General features: G+C 32.3%; 10 protein-coding genes across 10 annotated transcripts; 8 read left to right on the plus strand and 2 right to left on the minus strand.

The window, feature by feature from the left end:
• Positions 1 to 775: 775 nt before the first annotated feature.
• On the plus strand, positions 776 to 4,999 carry MET5 (sulfite reductase (NADPH) subunit beta; the record flags this gene model as incomplete). Its single annotated transcript, XM_004178312.1, has 1 exon — positions 776 to 4,999. One exon carries the CDS (start codon positions 776 to 778, stop codon positions 4,997 to 4,999), a length of 4,224 nt encoding a protein of 1,407 aa, XP_004178360.1.
• A 552-nt stretch (positions 5,000 to 5,551) lies between these two features.
• TBLA0A10640 (chalcone isomerase domain-containing protein) lies at positions 5,552 to 6,574 on the plus strand (the record flags this gene model as incomplete). The annotated part of the gene is made up of 1 exon (XM_004178313.1): positions 5,552 to 6,574. The coding sequence occupies one exon, from the start codon at positions 5,552 to 5,554 to the stop codon at positions 6,572 to 6,574; it is 1,023 nt and encodes a 340-aa protein (XP_004178361.1).
• A 1,074-nt stretch (positions 6,575 to 7,648) lies between these two features.
• On the plus strand, positions 7,649 to 8,434 carry RPN10 (proteasome regulatory particle base subunit RPN10; the record flags this gene model as incomplete). The annotated part of the gene is made up of 1 exon (XM_004178314.1): positions 7,649 to 8,434. The coding sequence occupies one exon, from the start codon at positions 7,649 to 7,651 to the stop codon at positions 8,432 to 8,434; it is 786 nt and encodes a 261-aa protein (XP_004178362.1).
• A 436-nt stretch (positions 8,435 to 8,870) lies between these two features.
• Positions 8,871 to 9,899, plus strand: TBLA0A10660 (uncharacterized protein; the record flags this gene model as incomplete). Its single annotated transcript, XM_004178315.1, has 1 exon — positions 8,871 to 9,899. The coding sequence occupies one exon, from the start codon at positions 8,871 to 8,873 to the stop codon at positions 9,897 to 9,899; it is 1,029 nt and encodes a 342-aa protein (XP_004178363.1).
• Positions 9,900 to 10,095: 196 nt separating this feature from the next.
• PMT4 (dolichyl-phosphate-mannose-protein mannosyltransferase) lies at positions 10,096 to 12,447 on the minus strand (the record flags this gene model as incomplete). Its single annotated transcript, XM_004178316.1, has 1 exon — positions 10,096 to 12,447. The coding sequence occupies one exon, from the start codon at positions 12,445 to 12,447 to the stop codon at positions 10,096 to 10,098; it is 2,352 nt and encodes a 783-aa protein (XP_004178364.1).
• An 814-nt stretch (positions 12,448 to 13,261) lies between these two features.
• On the plus strand, positions 13,262 to 14,047 carry MGM101 (Mgm101p; the record flags this gene model as incomplete). Its single annotated transcript, XM_004178317.1, has 1 exon — positions 13,262 to 14,047. The coding sequence occupies one exon, from the start codon at positions 13,262 to 13,264 to the stop codon at positions 14,045 to 14,047; it is 786 nt and encodes a 261-aa protein (XP_004178365.1).
• Positions 14,048 to 14,988: 941 nt separating this feature from the next.
• Positions 14,989 to 17,898, plus strand: TBLA0A10690 (uncharacterized protein; the record flags this gene model as incomplete). The annotated part of the gene is made up of 1 exon (XM_004178318.1): positions 14,989 to 17,898. One exon carries the CDS (start codon positions 14,989 to 14,991, stop codon positions 17,896 to 17,898), a length of 2,910 nt encoding a protein of 969 aa, XP_004178366.1.
• A 403-nt stretch (positions 17,899 to 18,301) lies between these two features.
• TBLA0A10700 (uncharacterized protein) lies at positions 18,302 to 20,065 on the plus strand (the record flags this gene model as incomplete). The annotated part of the gene is made up of 1 exon (XM_004178319.1): positions 18,302 to 20,065. The coding sequence occupies one exon, from the start codon at positions 18,302 to 18,304 to the stop codon at positions 20,063 to 20,065; it is 1,764 nt and encodes a 587-aa protein (XP_004178367.1).
• Positions 20,066 to 20,523: 458 nt separating this feature from the next.
• Positions 20,524 to 21,177, minus strand: FAU1 (5-formyltetrahydrofolate cyclo-ligase; the record flags this gene model as incomplete). The annotated part of the gene is made up of 1 exon (XM_004178320.1): positions 20,524 to 21,177. One exon carries the CDS (start codon positions 21,175 to 21,177, stop codon positions 20,524 to 20,526), a length of 654 nt encoding a protein of 217 aa, XP_004178368.1.
• A 1,473-nt stretch (positions 21,178 to 22,650) lies between these two features.
• Positions 22,651 to 23,781, plus strand: BAT2 (branched-chain-amino-acid transaminase BAT2; the record flags this gene model as incomplete). Its single annotated transcript, XM_004178321.1, has 1 exon — positions 22,651 to 23,781. One exon carries the CDS (start codon positions 22,651 to 22,653, stop codon positions 23,779 to 23,781), a length of 1,131 nt encoding a protein of 376 aa, XP_004178369.1.
• Positions 23,782 to 24,050: the final 269 nt, after the last annotated feature.

A 24,050-nucleotide genomic window follows, 5' to 3' on the forward strand; every position in this document is an offset into this window, starting at 1 on the left:
GATTTATAGATAATTCTTTTATTATACACTTAAGAATCAATTCCAGACAATTATCGAAAAAGTAAATTCTGTAGAATATTTATTAATACATATAAGGAAGTACATGATATATTCATTGAATTATCTCTAGTAATACCTAATAAGCTATTAATCTACCAATTTTTATTTTCTTCATTTGTGTCGTTATTCCAACTCAGTGTGTCGGGAATTCTCGGAGTATGTTATTGATTAGTCACACTTAGAAGAATGCATTTTAATAGAACAAGTCATTTCAAGATCGTACGATAGATTTGGTGGAGATATACCGTTATTGAAAAACAAAAAAATAAAAAAATAAGGTATTGTAATATTGTAGATACCACAAATGGACTAACTAAACCTTTCAACCAATTAGTTAAAATCATATAAAAAAAAAGGATAATAGTAGTCCCAGCAACATATCATTTCTTAATAAAAGGAATATCACGTGCTGTAGAAACTTGTAACCCACATAGGGCAATTGCACGTGAAGTGGCTTGAGAAGTGGATGTTTAGAATTGAATTAACAAGGTTATTGGCACAATAGTAAATGATGATTAGTAAGATGGTACTAATTTCCGTGTGACAATAGTTCAGTTCACTTTGGATGAGACGATGAGGAAAGCCATAGAGAAGTAATATTAGAATCCGGGGATTTATACATATTGTATATAAAAGCATGAGTTGTAAACTATAACTTCATAGTCCTTTTAAACTTGTGTTGCATTTGACCATTTGTAGATAAATAGAACGTTTAATGTATAAAAGATCATTGACAATGACTAACCTAGTTGATTGGCTGCAAGATACCGTCAAATCTAGTGCATTTTTCTACACTACCGATTTCAAGAACTCTAAATCCGAGTTTGAAACAGTAGAGGGTTCTGTACGATTATTGAATAATAACGATCCCTTGACTGATATTTTACAATCTATCGAAAGCTCTCAAACGACTGCTGTTGCAGATAATGAAACTGAATGTAAACTTATTTCAATCTTCACTAATGATAATGTCATTAAGGACTCTTTGTCTCAATTGATTAGTTTTAATAACTCCAAGTTAAATAACTTAAAAATTGTATTTAATATCAAATTATCATTAAATGATTATTCAATCATCTCTGATTCCTATCAATTTGTTAAAACTGATAATTCTAAGATAGTTATTAACGATTTTGTTTCTGCTTATACTAATAAAAAGGATAATTCTTCTGCAAATGTTGTGTTACATTTTTACTCTCATGAAAATGTAAACACAACTTCATCTGACTATACGAAGAATCGGGAAACCACTGGGAAGACTGCTATTATAAATTTAACCCCATTTGGTAAGCAATTAATTGAAAATACTAAATCTGTCGTTGTTTATGATTTATTGTCCTACTCTAATGATATTTTTGAGGAAATTATTAATGATTTACCCATCGGAGTCGAAAATATTCTGTTATTAGAATCTATTTCTTCAAAGGGTTCAAATTCCGTTAGGACTAACTTCTCTCCATTTATATTAAATTTCTTACAAAATTATAATTTAATTGTAGAAAGACTAGCTAGCATTAAAAATATTGAATTATCTTTTATTAATTCTCGATGCTCACTAACCAATTCCATTATAGAAAAATTATTAACTAATATATCTTCCGAGAAGCCAATTCAAAATTTATATATCAACGGAAATTCAACATCATCATCAGATTTTATCCCTGTTGATGAAAATGTTTTGGATTTAGAATTGCCTTATATCAAAGTTTTAAGACAATTGTTTCAAACTAATTTAAATATTATTAATGAATATAATCATGAAAAAATTATTGCTAATTCTCCAAATTTTGGTTATGGTAAATTTCTTTTTAATAATGAACAAAAACAACAGCTAATTCCTTTTTTGAAAAGTTCTATCTCAAAATCTCCAGATTTAATTAACAAATGGCTACAATTCTATACTAATAAGTGCAGCCTTAAAGATGTAAAAGATTTAAAAGAAATTAATAATATTTCAAAGGATTTATTTAATCAATTGAAAATTAGTGACAATCAACCTTCCAATAATCAATTTTCAATAGATTCATTTTTATTCAATTCCAATTGGTTAATTGGTTCTGATTCTTGGTCGTTTGATTTAGGTCAATCTGGTTTGCATAACATTTTGTCTTCCAATGAAAATATTAATATTTTGATCATTGACTCGAATCCAATGAATTCAGAATCATCAAAAGGGAAAAAGGATATTGGTCTTTACGCTATGAATTACGGTCACATATATGTTTCCTCCGTCGCTATCTATGGTAATTATTCACAAATGTTAACAGCTATGGGTGAAGCCTCTAGATTTTCTGGGCCTTCTATTGTCCTTGCTTATTTACCTTACTCCAATGAAAATGATTCCTCAGTTGAAATCTTAAAAAATACAAAAGTAGCCATTGAATCTGGTTATTGGCCACTATATCGTTACAATCCATTGCTAACTACTTTTGAAGATCAATTTAAATTAGATTCGAATGTTATAAAGGAAAACCTAAAGAAATTTTTAGACCGTGAAAATCTATTAACTTTATTAACTACTAAAAATCCAAATTTAAAGAGAAACTTAATTCAATCAGAATCTGATAAAATCACTGAAATTCAACAAAAAAATACCAAGTTAGCTTTTGAAAATTTATTACAAGGCCTACAAGGTCCAAAGATTTCTATATATTACGCCTCTGATGGTGGTAACGCTTCAAGCTTAGCTAATAAGTTCGGTCAAAGAGCTAAACAAAGAGGTTTACAACCAATTATATTATCTATGGATGATATCATCATTGAAGATTTATTAGAAAGTAATGAAGAAAGTACTGTTATTTTTATTGCTTCTACTGCAGGGCAAGGTGAATTTCCTCAGGATGGTAAAAAGTTTTGGGATGAAATTAAAAGCAATTTATCTTTAGATTTTCATAATATTAAGTTTAGTGTTTTTGGTTTAGGTGATTCTCAATATTGGCCAAGAAAAGAAGATGAGCATTATTATAACAAGCCGGCAAAGGATTTATTCAATAAACTAGAAAAATTATCTGCTCAGGTCTTGGCTCCTCTAGGTTTAGGTGATGATCAGGATGATGATGGGTTTTTAACTGGTTATAATGATTGGGAAAAGAAAATGTGGGTTGCCCTAGGTGTAGATAATGTTTTGGTCGGTGAAGAACCAAAAGAAAGAACGAATGAAGATATGAAGCATGAATCTAATTTCTTACGCGGTACCATTGTTGATGAGTTTGCCAATCAAACTACTGGGAGAATTTGTGAATCAGATGTTCAAATTGTTAAGTTCCACGGTTTCTATATGCAAGATGATAGAGATTTAAGAGAAGTAAGAAAGACTCAAGGCATGGAACCACTTTATTCATTTATGATCAGAGCCAGATTGCCAGGTGGTAAATTAACTGGTAAACAGTGGATAAGCTTAAATCAATTAGCTGACAAATATGGTATTGGTAATTTAAAGATTACCAATAGAGCTACTATTCAAATTCATGGTGTCTTAAAAAGTAACTTAAAGCATACCATCAGAAAAATAAATTCTGTTTTGTTAGACTCTTTAGCCGCCTGTGGTGACGTCAATAGAAATGTGTCAATGAGTGCGTTACCATCAAACCACAAAGTTCATGAACAGGTGGCTACTGTTGCACAACAATTATCAGAGCACTTTTTGCCACATACTACTGCTTATCATGAAATTTGGTTAAAGGGCGAAGATCCAAGAGATGAAGATAAAAACTGGCCAACTTTATTTGAAAATAGAAAAGGTGGTCCTCGTTCCAAAAAAACATTAGTTGCTGGTAATGCATTAGTAGATATGGAGCCAATATATTCACCAGTGTATTTACCAAGAAAATTTAAGATTAATTTAGCTATTCCACCTTACAATGATGTTGATGTCTGGTCTATTGATCTTGGTTTAATTGCTATAGTGGATGCAAATGATAATTTGATTGGTTTCAATGTTTATGTTGGTGGTGGTATGGGTACTACACATAATAACAAAAAAACTTATCCAAGAACTGGTTCCTCCTTTGGTTTTGTTAAAGTAGAAGATATTGCTTCGTGCTCTGAAGCTATTATGATCGTCCAAAGAGATAATGGTGATAGAACCAATAGAAAACATGCTAGATTAAAGTATACCATAGATGATATGGGTGTTGAAGTTTATAAATCTAAAGTGGAAGAAATATGGGGTAAAAAATTTGATACTGAAAGACCATATAAGATAGAGTCAAATAGAGATTTCTATGGTTGGGTTAAGGATGAAAGAGGATTGAATCATTGTACATTATTTATTGAAAACGGTAGAGTTCGTGACCAAGTTGACAGTTTACAAAAGACTGGTCTAATTAAAATTGCGGAATTCATGGAATCCAGAAGTGAAGGTACAGAACATTTTAGACTAACCGGTAACCAGCATGCTATAATTTGTGATATTAAAGACGAAGATTTAGTTAAGGTTAAACAAATTTTGAAAGATCATAGTTTAGATATCAATAAGTTAAGTGGTATTAGACAATCATCCCAAGCTTGTGTTGCATTACCTACCTGCCCATTAGCAATGACAGATTCTGAAAGATATCTGCCAACTTTATTGAATAAACTAGAAGACATATTAGATGAATATGGTATCAAAGAAGATAATATTGTCATTAGAATGACTGGTTGTCCAAATGGGTGCTCCAGACCTTGGCTAGCGGAAATTGGTTTAATAGGTAAAGCACCCGGTACTTATAACTTAATGTTGGGTGGTGGCTATTACGGTCAACGACTAAATAAGTTATATAAGGCTTCTGTCAAAGAAGAGGAAATTTTAGATTTGTTACGACCATTATTCAAGAGTTGGGCATTTGAAAGAAATGAAGGTGAACGATTCGGTGACTTTGTAATTAGAAAAGGTATTGTCAAGCCAACTTTGGAAGGTAAATATTTCCATGATGATATTGCAGATGATGCTTTTTAACTTTCTCCATATATATTGTTACAAATTGTTGCTGTTTTCACTTCATTAAATTATATAATATATATTTTACCGTTTTTGGCCTGTTAATTTATTTTATTTATATTATTTATTTACCCTTTAACATTGATTATTTATTTATTTATTGGTAGTTTCTCTTATATTGTTTCAGAACTCAATAAATTATTATGACTCTCTAGTTATTATCTCATTGAATGGTTACAAGATCAATTTATAACATATTATAATATTGTTAGCACGTTTGGAAATAATTTAGCTTCATACTTTTCTGTATCTCTTTAGCCTTTTACTAAGCTAAAGAGCCCGTAGTTTCTAATTCTTGAATATCCAAGGAGTAGTCCGAGATCCCTAAACGGTTACGGGAATTTTCAAGAATCTGGGCCAGATCTGAACAACGTAGTCATTTAAAGAGTAAAGGAACTTAAGCTGAGACAAATATTTGATATAACCATTAGTATATCTAATATATCCAAGACTATAACGCAATTCCATATTGCTATATATTCTTACTACTAACTTAAAGAATAAGGCATAATGCTAACAAGACAAAGCTTATTAAGAGTTGTTACTAAACAACAGCATTATCAACAAAATGCTTTATTATTAGGCATTTCGAGAGCCTATAGCCAAAAGGTTTCTCTTTTTCATTCAAATAAAAGATGGATTTCAATGTACAATGCTAAGGAAGCACATGGTAATGTTTTACCAAATCCATCTTTGAATACAAAAAAGCAAGGAATTAGTTTAAGTGTGGCCGCTTTTCTTGCTGCTGGATGTTTTGTTGGGTGGTTAGTTGAGCGTAGACGCAACATCAAATATACGTTAGACGCCTCTGGAGAAGGTATTGAAATAGATGCAGGGATTTCGCCATATCCAACTTCTATTAACGCTCGTGAAGGGATGCTTGGTACTACATATACACTTTTAGGGTGTGGGGTTCGTTACATCTCTGTTGCGACTTTCCGTCTTTATGCATTAGGTATTTACGTAGCTTCAAATGAAACCTCGAAGATTGTCAATAGCTTAAGAGAAACAATGAAAAAAAACCCTGAAGTCTACCCAGTCGATGCGAATTTAAAAGAATATGAAATTGTTGAAAATTATTTGAAGGATCCTAGTAAAAATGTTTTATTAATTGACAATTTAATGAATACTCAGATCAAACTATTGGCCAAGTTAACACCATTAAGAAACACTGATTTTACTCATTTTCGTAAGGGGATTGTGAAGGCAGTTAACAAGCACCCAGAAGCATCAAAGCACAGAGAAGAAATTGATAAAGGTTTTGAAGAGGTTGACCAAGTGTTCACAAGAAAAGGTACTTTGGCAAAAGATGATGATTTATACTTGGAACTAAAACCAAACGGTTCCATGGAAATTTCTACCTTGAGACGCAAGAACGACTCATATGAAAAAATTTGCACCATTCAAAATCCTATTATTGGTAAGTTGATGTTTAGTCAATACATGTGTGGACCAAACGCGCCTTCACAAATGGCTAAAGATGCTGTTGCCGCCAGTATTGTTGATTTATTTAAGGATGAAAAGGCAAATTAAATAATCACCCTAGATTACTATTTATCAATGAGGCCATTTACTTAATTTTCTTATATATAAGTATATATAAGTATATCTTTATTTATCAGTAAACGTCGTTTAGTTTACTTAATCTCTTTGTGAAAAATAAGTCCTCCTATTACTGACTAGAATGTTTAGATTTTAATTCGTCAGACACTTTATCAAACTCATCCAGGGTAATTTTTTGTGATTGAATAATTTCCTTTTCTGTCATTTCTTTTTGAGTCTTTAAATATGCTAGTAATTCATTTTTTAAACCTTTATGGTTATCTTTTCTTTCACCAAGCAGGTTCTCATCATTGGTATTATTATTGTTATTATTACTACCAGGCATTTAGCATTTGCTTAGAAATTAGAAGTGATTGATAGTCTAGCCTTGGCTACTTTTGTTATTATTGATAAGACTATTTTTTTTTAAAGCATCTATAGAAATAATATCTTTTAGATTCTCTAGAACTAATAACTTTCGGAGTAATATCCTCTTTCACCCAATATTCGGACTAAGAGTATTTATTATCTTGAAAAACTGATTGAATTATTAAATGTAATATCTTCAATAAAACTTATTTCCAACTAATTAAATATATTTAGATTATTCTTACAAAGTTGAAAAGGTATTTGTATTTCCACGGAGTTATTTATGTATATTACAACAATTCTTTAATTTTTTTTACATAATACGTATTTTATTTTATCATTTTTTTTTACTTTTTTTTTTAAGTCGTCTGTCATTTTTTTGAGATTTTTTTGATCACGTTTTCTGCAATTCTAAAAAGTGTACAACCCGTTTGCCACCTTAAAATAAAAACAAAGTAGCGATTAACCTAGTAGATATCTTATCTTCCCTTTCAAAAATAGATATAGATATTCCTACCACGTCGAAGCATTAATTATTCATTGTATTAACAGTTTATCAGTTTTTTACACTATTACTACAATTACTCCTGAGAAGCTCTTTTTTTTTGGTTTAGAAAACTAATCAAATTTTTAATATTTCGCAAGCAATATAGTTGCAAAACATTATCATTCAATTAATAATACTCATTCAAAATCATGGTTTTAGAAGCTACTGCCCTAATTGTTGATAACTCAGAATATTCACGTAACGGTGATTTCACACGTACTCGTTACGAAGCTCAAATGGATGCAGTTGAATATATTTTCCAAGCTAAAAGAAATAGTAACCCTGAAAATACAATTGGTTTGATATCTGCAGCCGGTAATAATCCACAAGTTTTGTCAACTTTCACATCCGAGTATGGTAAGATTTTACAAGGATTGAATGATATAAGCATTGATGGTTCGATATCTTTAAACACTGCCATACAAATTGCTGCATTAACTTTAAAACATCGTCAAAATAAATTACAACATCAGCGTATCATTGTTTTTATTTGTTCACCAATTCAAGAACAAGAAGCTGATAACTTAACCAAATTAGCAAAGAAATTAAAAAAAAATAATATTGCCGTTGATTTAATAAATTTTGGTGAAACTGAAAAAAATACTGAAATACTTGAAAATTTCATTCAAATAGTTAATAATCCAAATGAAGAGGCCTCACATCTACTCTCAATCCCACGCGAATTAGCTAATTCTAAACTACTATATGAGCATATTGCATCCTCACCAATCATATTGTCAGAAGATGCTATGTCTAATGCAATGAGTGGTGGCTTTGGCGGTAATGACGATTCTGGATTCATGGATTTTGGTGTCGATCCATCTATGGATCCAGAATTAGCCATGGCTTTACGTCTATCAATGGAAGAAGAACAACAAAGACAGGAAAGATTGAGAAATCAAAATAACAATAACGATGGTAGTTCGGGCAATTGAATTTTACTGTAGTAAAATATTTCAACTACATATGGTCTAGTTCAATTAAACTGGCTCAGATTATAGCATATATAACATGTGAACAAAATTAACCTAATTCAATTCATTACTGAATAATTATTTATTACTAGATAATTATTGAATAACATAATGTTTTGAATAATCGTGAATAACTAAATTTTTTTTTTTTTTCATTTATGCATTATTTACTCTTTTATTCTATAATAAGTAGAATATTATTTTTAGATTTATTTTACAGCAATAATTTTTTTTTTTGATTTCCAATTAAGTAATCGTTTTGATTGGGTGCTATGTATAGAATCTCGCGTTTAAGTGTCTATTATATTAAAATTAGAATATGTTGTTTAATTAGCATTGGCATTTTCTAACAACTCACTTCATAAGAAGATATTTTAAAATTTGGAATAAATTCAATATGGTTAAGGTGGAAATACAAAATGATAAGGAAGTTATTGTTCGAGAATCAAACGAAGCCTTTTCCTTTTTAGATGTTATTAATAGCGTGGATAATCTGCCACAAGATTACTTGAATTGCAAATCATTTAAATCGAATGTTTTTACTCTACAATCTCATACTGAAGTTCCCATCGGTTATATTCCAAAATTTGTTATTAATGAATTTGAGAGCAACGTAGATAGCATTATCATAGATAATTTGTTTGAGATTTCAAAAGAAAATAAAACCGTCAGGTTCGTTTCAGAAACATTTGATAAAAGGAATAAAGATTTGGATGTTTTAGCTAAATATCTATATAATAATTCCACAAATTTAAAAGAAATCAAAGGCTGGAGAAATGAAAAATATACTGTCTGGATCTCTAAAGGAAATCCATATATATTAGTTGAAAGGTCAATGGCAGGCTTATTAGGCATTATTACTTACGGAATTCATATTAATGGCTATATAAAAGACCCTGCTACTGGCCAGTTAAAATTCTGGATCCCGAGAAGATCTTCTAAAAAGCAAACTTGGCCATCAATGTTAGATAATGTTGTTGCTGGTGGACTTTCACATCCTTTTTCAATTTCAGAAACAGTTCTAAAGGAGGCAACTGAAGAAGCAAATTTATCACCAGATTTCGTAAAACAAAACATTAAAGCTGTAGGAGTAACATCGTATTTTCACTATCCTGGAGAACTAGAGAAAGATACCTTCGACGACGAATCGAGTTTCATCGTGGGTGAAGTTGAGTACTTATATGACATTGAATTTCCAATTAGCATTATACCAAAACCAAATGACGGAGAGGTTGAAGCTTTTAATTTATTTACTTTGCAACAAGTCGTTGAGTCTTTAAAGAAGCTAGAGTTTAAGCCAAATTGTGGTTTGATTATGGTTGAGTTTTTAATTAGACATGGATATATTAACCCTGATAATGAGCCTAATTTCTTAACTATTCAAAATAAAATACATAGAACATTACCTTTTCCTGTTCGTAACTAAATATTCAAGGTAAATTTTGAGTACTAGAAATGTTGTAACGTAACAGAAAAAGCATTGCTCATGTTTTAAAACGCAATAAATTGTAATTACATAGTTATGCGAGTACAGAGAGGAGGTGCTTAATTAATTATTATATATAATATAATTAATAAAAAGAAAAATTGTATTGTAGAATTAACAATAAAAATTTCTTTAATCAACTTTGCTTAATATAATTTAATTTAATATTAAACCATTGTCTTCTGATAAGAGCAGCTGAGTCTAACGAAATATCACCGTAAGATAATGGTGCAAAAAATATAAAACATGCCGTTAATCCGACCAACATTAATATTAGGAAGAATCCATAATATTTCAGATATAATTTTGGCTGGGCAAAAACAGTGTCACTATCTTCTCCCTCATCAACTTCAGGATTTGCATTTCTGCAATCAGTGAATATGGTTTCCCAAAGGGCACCGGTAAATAGTGCAGCAATCAAATGAGCAGGCAAGTAATGGTGTAAAAATTTCTGACGAGCCATTAAATAGAATGGGAAGTAATGGAAACACCAGCCAGCAAACAGGTACATTAAAGGACCATATATTTTGTCTCTAGTTAGTGCATTCAAAATGTAGACCCCACGTTGTCTAGAGATTAAATCAACAATAATAAGGCCTAGATAAACAGCTAAAGAAATAATTTCAGCCCACCAACCAAATATGTTACCAATAAAGTAAATTTGAACTCTTTCTGAATCCTTTGTCCAGAATGAAACACCGCTCAGGGAACCAGGCCAAGAATAAGGTTGAGATGCGAATGGATGTTCAGAACTCAATTTGTTATTATGTTCAAACATTAAACGCTGTGCTTCCCACCATTTAGTGAGGAATGGTAATTTCTTAACTTGCTTTGGGATATAAACCAATCTGTCATCATTCAAGTTTGTAATTGAATTGATAAGCCAATTATTAGATGGCTCAGTGACTTTCTTATTACCATTAACTTCTTGCTGATTTTCACCAGCCCATTCAGGTAAGTACACATCGTTGTGTGACCATAAAGCAACAGCAGTATCTACGTGGAAAAGACGGAATACTGTACCTCTTGTATTAACAATTCTATTTCCATCATTTTTCTTTAGTGCTTGTAACATAAATAAAGTTTGAGCATATTTAGAATCATTTGCGTCTTCTTCAGAAACTGTAACAATTTCTTCATTTGTTGGATAAAATGGTGAAGCAACATCATGAGCTAACAAATAAGTATTTGTGGCAACGTGTCTTAATCTAATATGTTCATTCAAACGAACAGGTTGGCCAGTGGTAGATTCTAATTCCTTCGTTGGTAAAATTTCCCATTGATTAAAAACATCAGCAGCATCATCAGAAGTTGTAACGATTTGGCCTTGGGAAGATATTCTACCATCTTCATATCTTAGGGGATAATTGGCTAGATGGGAGTGTAAAAAAGTATTAGTATCTTTATGCTCAAAGGTAACGATATCATAATAATTAACTTGTTTAGTTTCACGAGCCATTGGAGAGTCACTTAAAGTTTCTTGAAAATCAAATGACATGAAAGAATCACCCGGGCCAGATTTTGTTAAAACAGAGAAGTGAACCCAAAACCAAAATAAATAAACCATAAATGGAGCCAGTATTAAGCCAGAAACTCTTCTAGTGAAATGTTTAATGTAAGTTTTCATATTCAAACTAGCACGAATATCTAATAGTTGCCATAAATTAACAAGTACAGCAATGCCTACCATTACAAAAGTAAAAACACCAACATATTTTGTTGAAATAACAAAGGATAAAGATAATCCAGTTAAATATAGCCAAAAGAACCAAGAATATGAGAATGGTGCCTTTAATTGAGCTTTATAGAAGCGAACATAACAGTAAATGCTAGCAGCTACAGAGATGATCAATGTAGCATCTAGCAATATTAATCTTGTTTCTACAATATGTGCATTATCTAAGGCGACTAAAAACCCTGCAAATGCACAAGTGACTGCCTTAAAATTCATTTCTTTTAATGTATTAAACATAATTGGAACAGTTAAGGTACCTAATAATGCATTGAAACAACGATAAGCCAAGTAAGGAGCTGGATTTGTTTCATAACTATAACCAATTTCATCAAATTTGAAAGAACCATCATAACCACGTAAATAACCAATAAATGCAATCAACATTTTAGCGAATGGTGGATGAACGTCAAAGAAATATGTTCTTTCTAAATAATATGAGGCGAATTTACCAAAATGGACTTCATCAAATACGACTTCCTTTGGATACCAAATTTTATAAAATCTTACAATAAAAGCTACTAAAGTTACGATACTTCTCCATAGAGTATAATGCCATTCTGGAGCAGGTAATGGACTTGTTAGCCATCTTTCACCAATATATTTAAAATTATTATTTGATTTTGTAGCTAAAGTTTTATATTTCTTATCATCATCTAATTCTAACTTGTTTTCAATTGATTTTTCAGAATTTTGAGCCGATAAGTTATTATTACTATTGTTCTTACCTTTATGATTTCTCTTGATAACTGCCATGATCAAACGATAAAATGTTGCATAAGACAACTCTGGAGTACAAGCAAAAAAAAACTATTATAATAATAATAATTACCACTAAATAAAATAAACAATCAACAAAGTGAAATATTATTAAAAAAAACATAAAAAAATTATTTTAATCTACCATTTGATTTGTATATTTTTTTTTTTTATTAAATGAAATTATATTACATCAATAAATTTCAATTTTTTGGTCATCTCGACAGAAACGCGATAAATGAAATCCATGGATATATAAGGAAAATGAACTAGAAGTATCAGTCTGTTCATTGTTTCAAAAATAGAAATTGCTACCAAATTTAACTTTTAATGCACTAATCTGGTATTGAGTAACTAAGGATATAATTAGTTTTGTTATTAAAACATAGCTACATAGAATGATTTCTATTAGGTATTAAGGGTGTATATTCTTTATATTCTCTATATTCTATTCTTGATATTTTGTTTTTCATCTTTAAAAAGAAGAAAAAATGACAGTGTTAATATAATGTAGAAAAACATAGAAATCTTGAGACTTGTAGAAAGGCATTTTAATATGTCAATAGACCTCTAAGTGCATAATATTGGTAGCACTGCTTTGCCAGTGCTTTTGTAAGTCCTAAAAATTCAAGTTTACACGTGATCTACATTTTCTTATATACGTTATTAAGTATTTCATTCTTTTTTTATATAATTATTTATTTATTTTATTATTTTCTATAGAAAAAAGGTAAATAAAGAACTATAGTATATCTAACTTCTAAGGAGCCAGAAACAAAAGATAGAACTGAGATCAAAGCCAATAATGTATATGAGCAGTAGGTTTGTTCTACAATCTGTTAATAAAAGATGCTTTGGTACTAGTATTCGAGCATTTCAATTTGCTAAACCTACGACTACTTATAAATCACCAATAAGTTCAGTAAGAACCACTACATCTACTAGTACTGCAAGTTCAACAAGTGGATTTAAAAAACTCTCTGGTTATAATAAAAGTATCACTGATGTTATGGGCAAAAATGTCCTCGAAGACTTACCCTCTGAACCTGATATTGGCTTATCTAGCAATATAAATAATAGTATTGATTGGTACACTTCTTGGCATGGGCTAGGTTCCAAACCGTTCAGTAAAGAAATTCAGGAATCATTAAATGCCAAATTACAACCTCTAGATATTGAAATAAAGCCTGATGGATTAATTTATTTACCAGAAATCAAATATCGTCGAATCTTAAACAAGACTTTTGGTGCTGGTGGCTGGGGTCTTGTTCCGAGGTCAGAAACTATTGTTACGCCTAAACTTGTCACGAGAGAGTATGCATTGGTCTGTCACGGCCAAATCGTCAGTATAGCAAGAGGTGAGCAGGACTACTTCAATGAAACTGGGATCCCAACTGCCACTGAAGGTTGCAAAAGTAATGCTCTGATGAGATGCTGCAAAGATCTGGGCATAGGGTCTGAATTATGGGATCCTACTTTTATCAAAACTTTTAAGAAAGAATATTGTGTCGACAAGTTCGTAGAGCATATCGCAACCAAGAAGAAGAAGAAGATCTGGCTGCGCAAGGACAGAAGTGTCGAATACCCCTACAAATAGTCTTTGTCGTTCATATTCCACGTGTCTATCAAAATACTTATTAGCAATCAGTATAAGACCAGTGTATATCTATATATTTATCTACGTAACCATATTCCACTAACGAAATAAACATATAAAAATAGCACACATCTCAAGCTTCGAATCCACGATTATCGTAGAAGCCACTTTTTTTTAATTTTTCATTTTTTTTATTTCATTTTTTTTATTTCATTTTTTTCAGTGCCGTTTCCCGCGTGATTCGTCTTGCCTAATGCCATGAAATTTCAAATTCGTTGCCATTGAGCAATCTTTTCGTTTTGAACGGGAAAAGGAATTCGCCCTGAATCCAAGACAGTCTAAGTCTAGATGTTACGTTCTATGGAAAAAATAATAATCATCAGGTTAAATAATAATAACAGGATTAGAAACGTCATTCAACTGATATCATGTTCCTATAGAACTCTGTAGCTAATACATTACACCTGAATCTAGTAACCACGGGCTAACATATAAAGGTGACAACGATTGCTGCATACTGCGTCGAGGTATTCAAGGATTTACAGGTGCTAGAGCTAGAGAGATCTCAACAAAGAACGAAAAATAGGTTATTGTTATTCAACTCTAACGTTGCTAATTAACTTCATCTTTACTGCTTCAATACAATATTAAGCAGAGTTTTGCTTCTAGGATATATAGACGCAGTATACAAGAGGTTAGACCCTTTATTGAGATATTTGGAATTAATAACTCAGAGGTTGTTTGTTTTCCCTACTAACTTTTTTCCTTTTTTTTTAGAAAAAGACTTGAGTTTCAGCTTATAAATTGCCGTTGCTAGGACAGTTAGTGTAACTGGCACGTTTTTTTTTCTTTTTTCAACTTCAATTTCAATTTCGAAAAATTTATAGATATTCCATCCAATTTGATAAAAAAAGTATAACGTTATTAGATTATAAATAAGGATGATGAATTTTTTCTCCAAATCAAACAACACTTCGAAATCAGGAAGTAACGCCTCTTCGAATGCAAACTCCCAATCAAACTCAAACACTAATTCTACTACTACTCCAATCACTAATAAAACCATGTTTTTCCCCACCAATTTAACCTCTCATACAGCTACACCTACTACTGCATTGACAGATAACCAATATGTGATGGGCTCAACGACAACGTCAAATTCAAATTCAAGCGGGATTGGAGATGGTATTTCGATATCAAATTCCATAACTTCATCTACTGATTTCAATACTGCTTCTACTTCAGCTTCTACCTCTCATAACAATTATAATAATGGTAATCCTCAGGGAAATAACCCGAATTTCCATAATAACTCTAATATGAATCATCAGCCTGCCTCTATGATTATGAATGGTAATAACAATGGAAACAATTTTAATATCAATATTAATACAAATACATATGGTAATGTATCCGGAACTGATACGAACCCTGTCTCTAATGTTAATAACTTAAGAGCTACTCAGAACAACAGTCCAATACTACAAGTAACATCTTCTCATCCAATGACATCTCAATTATCGCAAGATCTGAAAAACGCATCATTAAACCATTTTAACAGTCAAAAGATAACTAATGCAAATAATTCAAATATCAATGGTAGTTCGAATATTGTGACGTCGATCACTAATCCAAATTTACCTTTGGAATCATCAGATATTCCAATTGGGAAATTACTAGTTACTATCGTTGAAGGTAGAAATTTGAAGATAAATTCAAATTATTCACAGCCTTATGTGGTTTGTACTTTTGAAAGTTCAGAATTTATTTCCGAGGGTCCTTCAGAAACTACAGTCACGAATAATAATGATAATACTAATGATAATAATAATAATATTAACGATACTACTAATAATGATAATAATAATAATAACTGTAATAATAATAATTCTAATAATAATAATACTAATAATAATAATACTACTAATAATAATAATATTAATAATAATCGTGATAATTTTGGTTCTACTACTTCGACAGCCACATCTAATACTATCACATCTAATACTAATAATTCCTCTCTTCTTGGTAAAAAAAAACCTTTATTTACAGATAGATCATCTTCTCAATTAGACAATATAACAATATCAAGAGAAGAAGCATCTTCTCCACTTCTGACTAATCCTTGCATACGTAAGACAAGCAAAGATAGTAACACTATCACTGCTAATAACAGCATTAATAATAACACCGATAATAACGCTGTTCATGATACCCATAATAATAATAATAAATTAAATTTAAATAATTCTACTAATAAGAATCTGGCCAATAATAAATTTAGTCAATCATCGGGAAACTTTAATGGCTCTGCAGTTTGGCACCACAATACTACGTTTGATGTGATTGGTACTCATTCGGAGTTAGACATATCAGTTTATGATGCTGCGCATAATGATATGTTTCTTGGTCAAGTTAGACTTTTGCCTAATATTCATACTTTTAGCACTACATCAAGATCAAATGGATCAGCATCTAAAACATTCACCCAATGGTATCAAATTAAAAATAGCTTACTTAATCATAACCAACCATGTGGTGAAATTTTAATATCATGGAAATTTATTTCTACGAAGAAAAGACATTATGGGCCTGAAGATTTTGAAGTATTAAGATTGCTTGGTAAAGGTACCTTTGGTCAAGTTTATCAAGTTAAAAAGAAAGACACGCAGAGAATTTATGCTATGAAAGTTTTATCTAAAAAAGTTATTGTAAGAAAAAATGAAGTGGCGCATACTTTGGGAGAAAGAAATATTTTAGCTCATACGGCTACCAATTCATGTCCCTTTATTGTTAGTTTAAAGTTTTCATTTCAAACTCCAATAGATTTATATCTTGTTACAGATTATATGAGTGGGGGGGAATTATTTTGGCATTTACAAAAAGAAGGAAGATTTTCTGAAGATCGTGCCAAATTTTATATTGCAGAATTAGTTGTTGCATTAGAATATTTACATGACAACGATATTGTTTATAGAGATTTAAAACCGGAAAATATTCTATTGGATGCTAATGGTAATATTGCATTATGTGATTTTGGGTTATCTAAGGCTGATTTGAAAGATCGTACAAATACCTTTTGTGGTACTACGGAGTATTTGGCACCTGAATTATTGTTAGATGAAACTGGGTATACCAAGATGGTTGATTTTTGGTCATTGGGTGTATTAATATTCGAAATGTGTTGTGGTTGGTCACCATTTTTTGCAGAGGATAATCAAAAAATGTATCAAAAGATTGCATTTGGTAAAGTTAAATTTCCTAGAGATATTTTATCAGCAGAAGGGCGCTCATTTGTAAAAGGATTATTGAACCGTAATCCTAATCATAGATTAGGTTCTGTGGATGATGGTAGAGAATTAAGAAGTCATCCATTTTTCAATGATATTGATTGGGAATTATTAAAACAGAAAAAAATCCAACCTCCTTTCAAACCTCATCTAACTTCAGAGACCGATACCTCTAATTTTGATCCTGAATTTACTCAAGCCTCAACATCATATATGAATAAATATAACCATCAAAATATGGCTAATGCGACACCGTTATCGCCTGCCATGCAAGCCAAGTTTGCAGGTTTTACATTTGTGGATGAAACTATATTGAATGAACAATTCAACCATTCTAATATGATGAACAGTTTAAATATTCGAAACAAATTCTTGCAAAATTCATATTTCATGGAACCTGGATCTTTCATCCCTGGTGATCCAAACTTACCAGCCGATGAAGACGTTATCGACGAAGAAGATATAGATGTGGATGTTGACGAGGAAATGGGTTTACATTCGGATGATGATGATGATGAGCATATGGATGATGAGTTTGTCAATGGACGATTTGAGATTTAACAACATAGAAGGAGAGTTGATAAGAGTTTTTCAACAGAAATTTTAAATTCAAGTTAGCAGAATTATTCATAAGATCACGAGATTACATTTTTGTGTTTTGTACCGTACTGCCGTTCCTAGTACGTGTCTATGTATTGTATATTATGTATATACCAATTTTATATATACTTAAAGTAAAATGACGGGCTATATTCGATTTCGGTGCCCCTCGAGTGACGTCATTTTATGGCGCGAGCGATTAAGTTTTATCTATCTGTTGAGAAGCGTTGAGGAAGAGTTTAAATAAAGGTTCTAGATACGCGCTCACTAGCGGTTAAAACTAAGGATTTCAAGTCAAGCAGTCCATGGAACAGCGTAAGAATAGAACGCAGAACGCTTAGTATATTAATATCGTAGGTGCACGATGGAATTCCAACTGTCTAGCAACGCAGACGAGAACGAGACAGGTGAATACGGGTCGATGAGTCTTTTAAATGAGGCTGGAGGGTACCAGAGAAATAGTGGAATGATGAGCCAGCCAATACAAGGTATGCCGATCGAACAAATAAACTCTCCTGGAGGAGCAGGAGGTGGAACTGGGAACGTGAAGGCGTCAAACGATTTTGTGAGAATCATCTATGGAATACTAGAGAGGGAAGATTATCCCGATATTATCACTTGGTCAGAAAAGGGGGATTCCTTTTTAGTATTGGATACGGGCAAATTTACGTCCCAGATTTTACCAAATCATTTTAAACATTCTAATTTTGCTAGTTTTGTTCGACAATTGAATAAATATGATTTCCATAAAGTAAAACGTACTCAAGAAGAGAAAAAAAAATGGAAATATGGAGAACAAAGTTGGGAGTTTTGTCATCCATTATTCAAGAGGAACCACGATGATGGGTTAAATAATATCAAAAGGAAAACTAGTTCACAGAAGAAAATCCCCATTATCGATGGTTCATTAATTATTAATGACACAGCTGGAAATGGTACCCCTACAGATATTAATTTGAATAATATATTGAATGGATTTGTTCCGAAAAGTAATTTTGAGAAGACAAATAAACAGATTGAAGAGTTGAAAAATGAATTAATGGTATCACGAGAAGACAGCTTAAATACCAAGGTCCAATTACAAAAATTAAATTCTAAATATAATAGCATGATTGAAAGTCTGCTACTATTTAAGAATATGCATGGGAAATTATTAAACAATTTTGCCATTCTGTGCAATAGTCTACGTAGCAGAGGTATCGAACTCCCGGAGGAACTTGTCGAGTTTAATAATGATAATTCAGACTCAATGCATATGACTAATTCGATGATGGATATGAATTTATCAAGAGATGAATTTTACCAACAAATGGCCCCCATGTTTCAAAATGGTTCACCTGAGTTGTTTGCTGGGGCAAACTCAGGGACAAACTCTAATACAACACCAGGTACAACAGCTAATGCAGCTTCGAATTCAAATGCAAATGCTACTAATAACAATCTTAATAACAATCCTCCCACTACTTCTACTACTACTGCTGCTGCCACTACTACTGCTTCTGCTGCCACTACTACCGCAGCAGCAGCAGCAGCAACAGCCGCAGCAACAGCAACAGCAACAGCAACTAATAGTTCTAATAATGTTGGTCCTTATGTACTTCGAAAAGGATTTCATGTTCTTCTAGTAGAAGATGACGAAGTATGTATCCAATTATGCTCAAAATTCTTACGCAAGTATGGCTGTACAGTACGTGTAGTTACAGATGGTCTTACAGCTATCAGTGTTCTTGAGAACCATCGTTTCGATTTAGTTTTGATGGATATTGTCATGCCTAATCTAGACGGTGCAACTGCCACATCTATTGTTCGTAATTTTGATAATTATACCCCAATAATTGCCATGACAGGTAATATTGAAGATCAGGATTTAATAACTTACTTACAGCATGGTATGAATGATATATTAGCTAAGCCCTTCACAAAGCGTGATTTGCATTCGATGTTGGTGCGTTATTTACGTGATAAGGTACCCTTATGCGAGGCTGGTGGAACTGGTAATGAAAGTAACGGTGCTAAGATACGAACTAATACGGTCGATGCGCCTTCTAAATTGGCTAGTGTATCACCAGGTAGTCGTCAGAATAGGGTAGAAGGCTTACCAGTAAGTAAGAAACCAAGAACTTCCTAACAAGCATGAAACTACATTAGGTCCAATAAAAATGAAAAAAAGAAAAAAATAAAAAAAACAATAAATAGAAGCAGTTAAAAAAATATTATTTACACGAATAAAACGAAAGGTAACCATTGCTAGAGAGCACGTAAATATGCGACGAATGAATTGTGATTGAGCATATATACATATGGCAAAAATATATCTTAAGCTCTACGTATATGGAGCATAATATATCGTGCAAGGCAATCTATACGACGTTAATATAGTAAGGAATGTTGTATATAGAAAATATAGGTATCCTGCATACAAGATGTATAGTACAGTATATGTATAAATATAAATATTAAACACACAGTGAATAAGGGTTATGGTAAATATATAGTGTTTCTAACTATGCCAAGTGCAGTACAATAAGAAAATATATCACCCATTGATTAATCTAATCAACACATTTTCAAACACATTTCTCATTCCTACTTAATGGCCTTACAATCATATAGCTTACCATCTCCAGTGACTACATAGTCCATACGCACGTCATGTGGCTCCTGTGGCAGTTGTGCTACAAGCTGTTCAGCTAACGCAACACCTACTAATAATGGTAATGAACCATGTCGTGCAAGATAGTCATTAAGCCAAGAATCATAGTAGCCAGCCCCATGACCAAGACGTGCACCTTTTATAGTAAATGCTACACCTGGAACTAGTACAATATCTAATGGTACATGTTCCATAGCTGTCTTAGGTTCACAGATCCCATAACGTCCACGTGGTGTCAACGACTGTAGCTCGGTCACGTTTTTCACGCTTCCCCAATGTAGTTTACGGCCTTCACAGCGTGGTAAATGAAGTACACATCCAGAAGTCAGCAATGCCATATGTAATGATGCAAGGTTAGCTTCGACAGGCATTGCCATATACGAACCTATATGGAGAGAAGATTCTGTGGAGCCTATCATCTTTGCTTGACTTTCAGTCACGTGATCGGTAGCTTGCAACCAAGATGCAGTTGCAAGACGAGCACACAGTCTCTGAGATTGCAAATGGATAGCATTCTTGCTTAGACCACAAAGCTTGGCGGCTATTTCACGACGCAGAGCTTTTTTGGTAGAGAGTGGTGTAGACATGAATTGTTGGTGTGATGTTATGTAGTTTGTTTTGTCGCTGTGCGTTTCATCTACGCCTTTTGTTCTCCATAGATTATTTACCCGGACAAAAAAGTTTGACCCTATTATATTTTTATTATTATTATTATTATTATTAGTAGTAGTAGTAGTAGTAGTAGTAGTAGTAGTAGTAGTAGCGGTATTAGTAATTGATTTCCCTATTTTAGAAAGGTCTTCTAACAAACTGTCGCATAAAAGTCTTTGGCACAGAAAAACTTACCTAGCTTTGCATTTCCTGTTTCTTAACTTCGGCGAGTAATTTCTCACCTTTGTTACAGTTTACTTATAAGTTGAAGAATACGGGAATTGCAGTATACATATGGGGTAATTGAAGAATAGATAAGGTACAATTAAGTGTCAATTTATGGAACGTAAAAAAATTGGTGTAGTCAATAGAACTCTGATTAAGCAATTCTTGAGTCTTGGACTTAGTAAATAAAACAAATATGAACTTTTTTTTTAAAATTAAGTTTGATTTAAGTTTATATACATTGGACGACTCTAATATTAAGATAACAGCTTCAAATGTTAAAGGATGTGTAAGACATTAGAATCCTTTGTCTTGGTATTACTTTCAGTCATAATTTAGAGAATAATTCTTTTTTTAGTAATTGTTTTATAGAATAGAAACCTCCTAGCGTTTTGAGTAGGAATAAAAATTATAGAAATCTACTGTCGTATGTATAAAGACCATAAATATCTAGCACAAAAATAATACATATCCATAAATAAATGACGATTTCTAAACTTTAAAGTAGTATTTTTAATAGACTACAACCAGAGTAACAAAAAGAGCAATACTTTAACTATTTTAAAGGCATGAAATATACTCTTTTCAACCCACAAAAAAACAAACCGTTGAGGGTAAAATACCACACACTAAGTATTGCTTCAAAATAAGCTACATTTCTTGGAATATAAATAGAACCCACTTTCATAAACTTCTATAGTTTTATATAAGCCATTTAGCTATTGGACGACAATAATAGCAACAAATCTTACCAACAAGTTCTGACACAAGTATCCAGCAATAAACCTTCTTGTACATTCTCTCTTTTACCAAATAAATTTCCATTCAATATTTCTAATACTGGAGATTAAAATTGACAATATACTACATCAAGAAAACAGAACTCACCTTGAAATTTATGCTGTCGATTTACTGACATCATCAGGATGTCTGGATTTCCAGGGTGCCCGGTGCCTTTTGACCCTGTTTGTCTTTTTTCTTATTTTTTTTGCCTGGTCATTACAAACTGACTCATCGTGACGCGTTACCGGTATCGGCGTTTCAGGAACTGAAAGTTGTTAAAGGCATTACTTGGCGCCAAGTATATAAGGTTCGCGTCAACTTCATCTTTAACAGGCTGATATATTTCGATATCTCAATTCTCATCATTTATCTAAAATCTCCAAAAAAAGACCCCCACAATCATGTCATTAGCTCCTCTAGACTCTACAAAGTTGAAGATCACTCGTGTTCAAACACCTTCAAAACCAAGACCAAATGAAGAATTAGTATTTGGGAAGACTTTCACAGACCATATGCTAACTATTCAATGGGATGCTACAAAAGGTTGGTACGATCCAGAGATTAAACCATATGCTCCTTTTACATTAGACCCTTCATCCATTGTCTTCCATTATGCTTTTGAATTATTTGAAGGTTTAAAGGCCTATAGAACAGCTGATAACAAGATTACCATGTTCCGTCCAGACATGAATATGAGAAGAATGAATAAATCAGCTTCAAGAATTTGTTTACCAAATTTTGATTCAGATGAATTAATTAAGATGATTGGTACCTTAATTGAGCAAGATAAGCATTTAGTTCCAGAGGGTAATGGTTATTCGTTATATATCAGACCAACTATGATCGGTACTGACGCTGGTTTAGGTGTCTCTGTCCCTTCAAAAGCAATGATCTTTGTTATCCTTTCGCCAGTCGGTCCTTATTATCCAACAGGTTTCAAAGCAGTCAAACTAGAAGCCACAGATTACGCAGTAAGAGCTTGGCCAGGTGGCTGTGGTGATAAGAAATTAGGTGCTAATTATGCTCCTTGTGTCTTACCGCAATCGCAAGCTGCTTCAAGAGGATACCAACAGAACTTATGGTTATTTGGACCAGAGAAAAATATTACTGAAGTGGGTACGATGAATGCATTTTTCGTTTTAAAGGATACAAATACAGGCAAGAAAGAAATAACTACTGCCCCATTGGATGGTACCATCTTGGAAGGTGTCACAAGAGATTCCATCCTAACCTTAGCCAGAGAAAGATTGGATCCAAAAGAATGGATTATTAATGAACGTTATTGCTCCATTAAAGAAATTGCAGAAGCTTCGGAAAAAGGAAACTTGGTTGAAGCCTTTGGTGCAGGTACTGCTGCTGTCGTTTCACCCATTAAAGAAATTGGTTGGAATGATCAACATATCAATGTTCCATTATTACCTGGCGAACAGTCCGGCCCATTAACAAAGGAGATTGCCTCCTGGATCTCAGATATCCAATATGGTAGAGTCCAACATTCTAATTGGGTCAAAGTAGTTGCTGATTTGAATTGATCTTTCCATCATTGTATCATTAGTAGGGCTTACAACATTATTCTTGTATATTTATACATCAAAACCATTTAGGAAAAGTCTTTAGTGCAGTACTATTGAATTAAATACATAAAAATTTTTTTTAAAAAAATAGAGTATATAATATTATTCCATACTTTAGCATGCAAATTGGTTCTACCAATGTTTTTGCATTTAAAGGCTTACAAACCCAAAATATGCATTCTATCTAGTTATTTATTTTTGGACGTGTATTGTGGGTCTACTTGCTT

Source organism: Henningerozyma blattae, chromosome 1 (assembly GCF_000315915.1).
Source record: "Henningerozyma blattae CBS 6284 chromosome 1, complete genome".
Taxonomy (NCBI): domain Eukaryota; kingdom Fungi; phylum Ascomycota; class Saccharomycetes; order Saccharomycetales; family Saccharomycetaceae; genus Henningerozyma; species Henningerozyma blattae.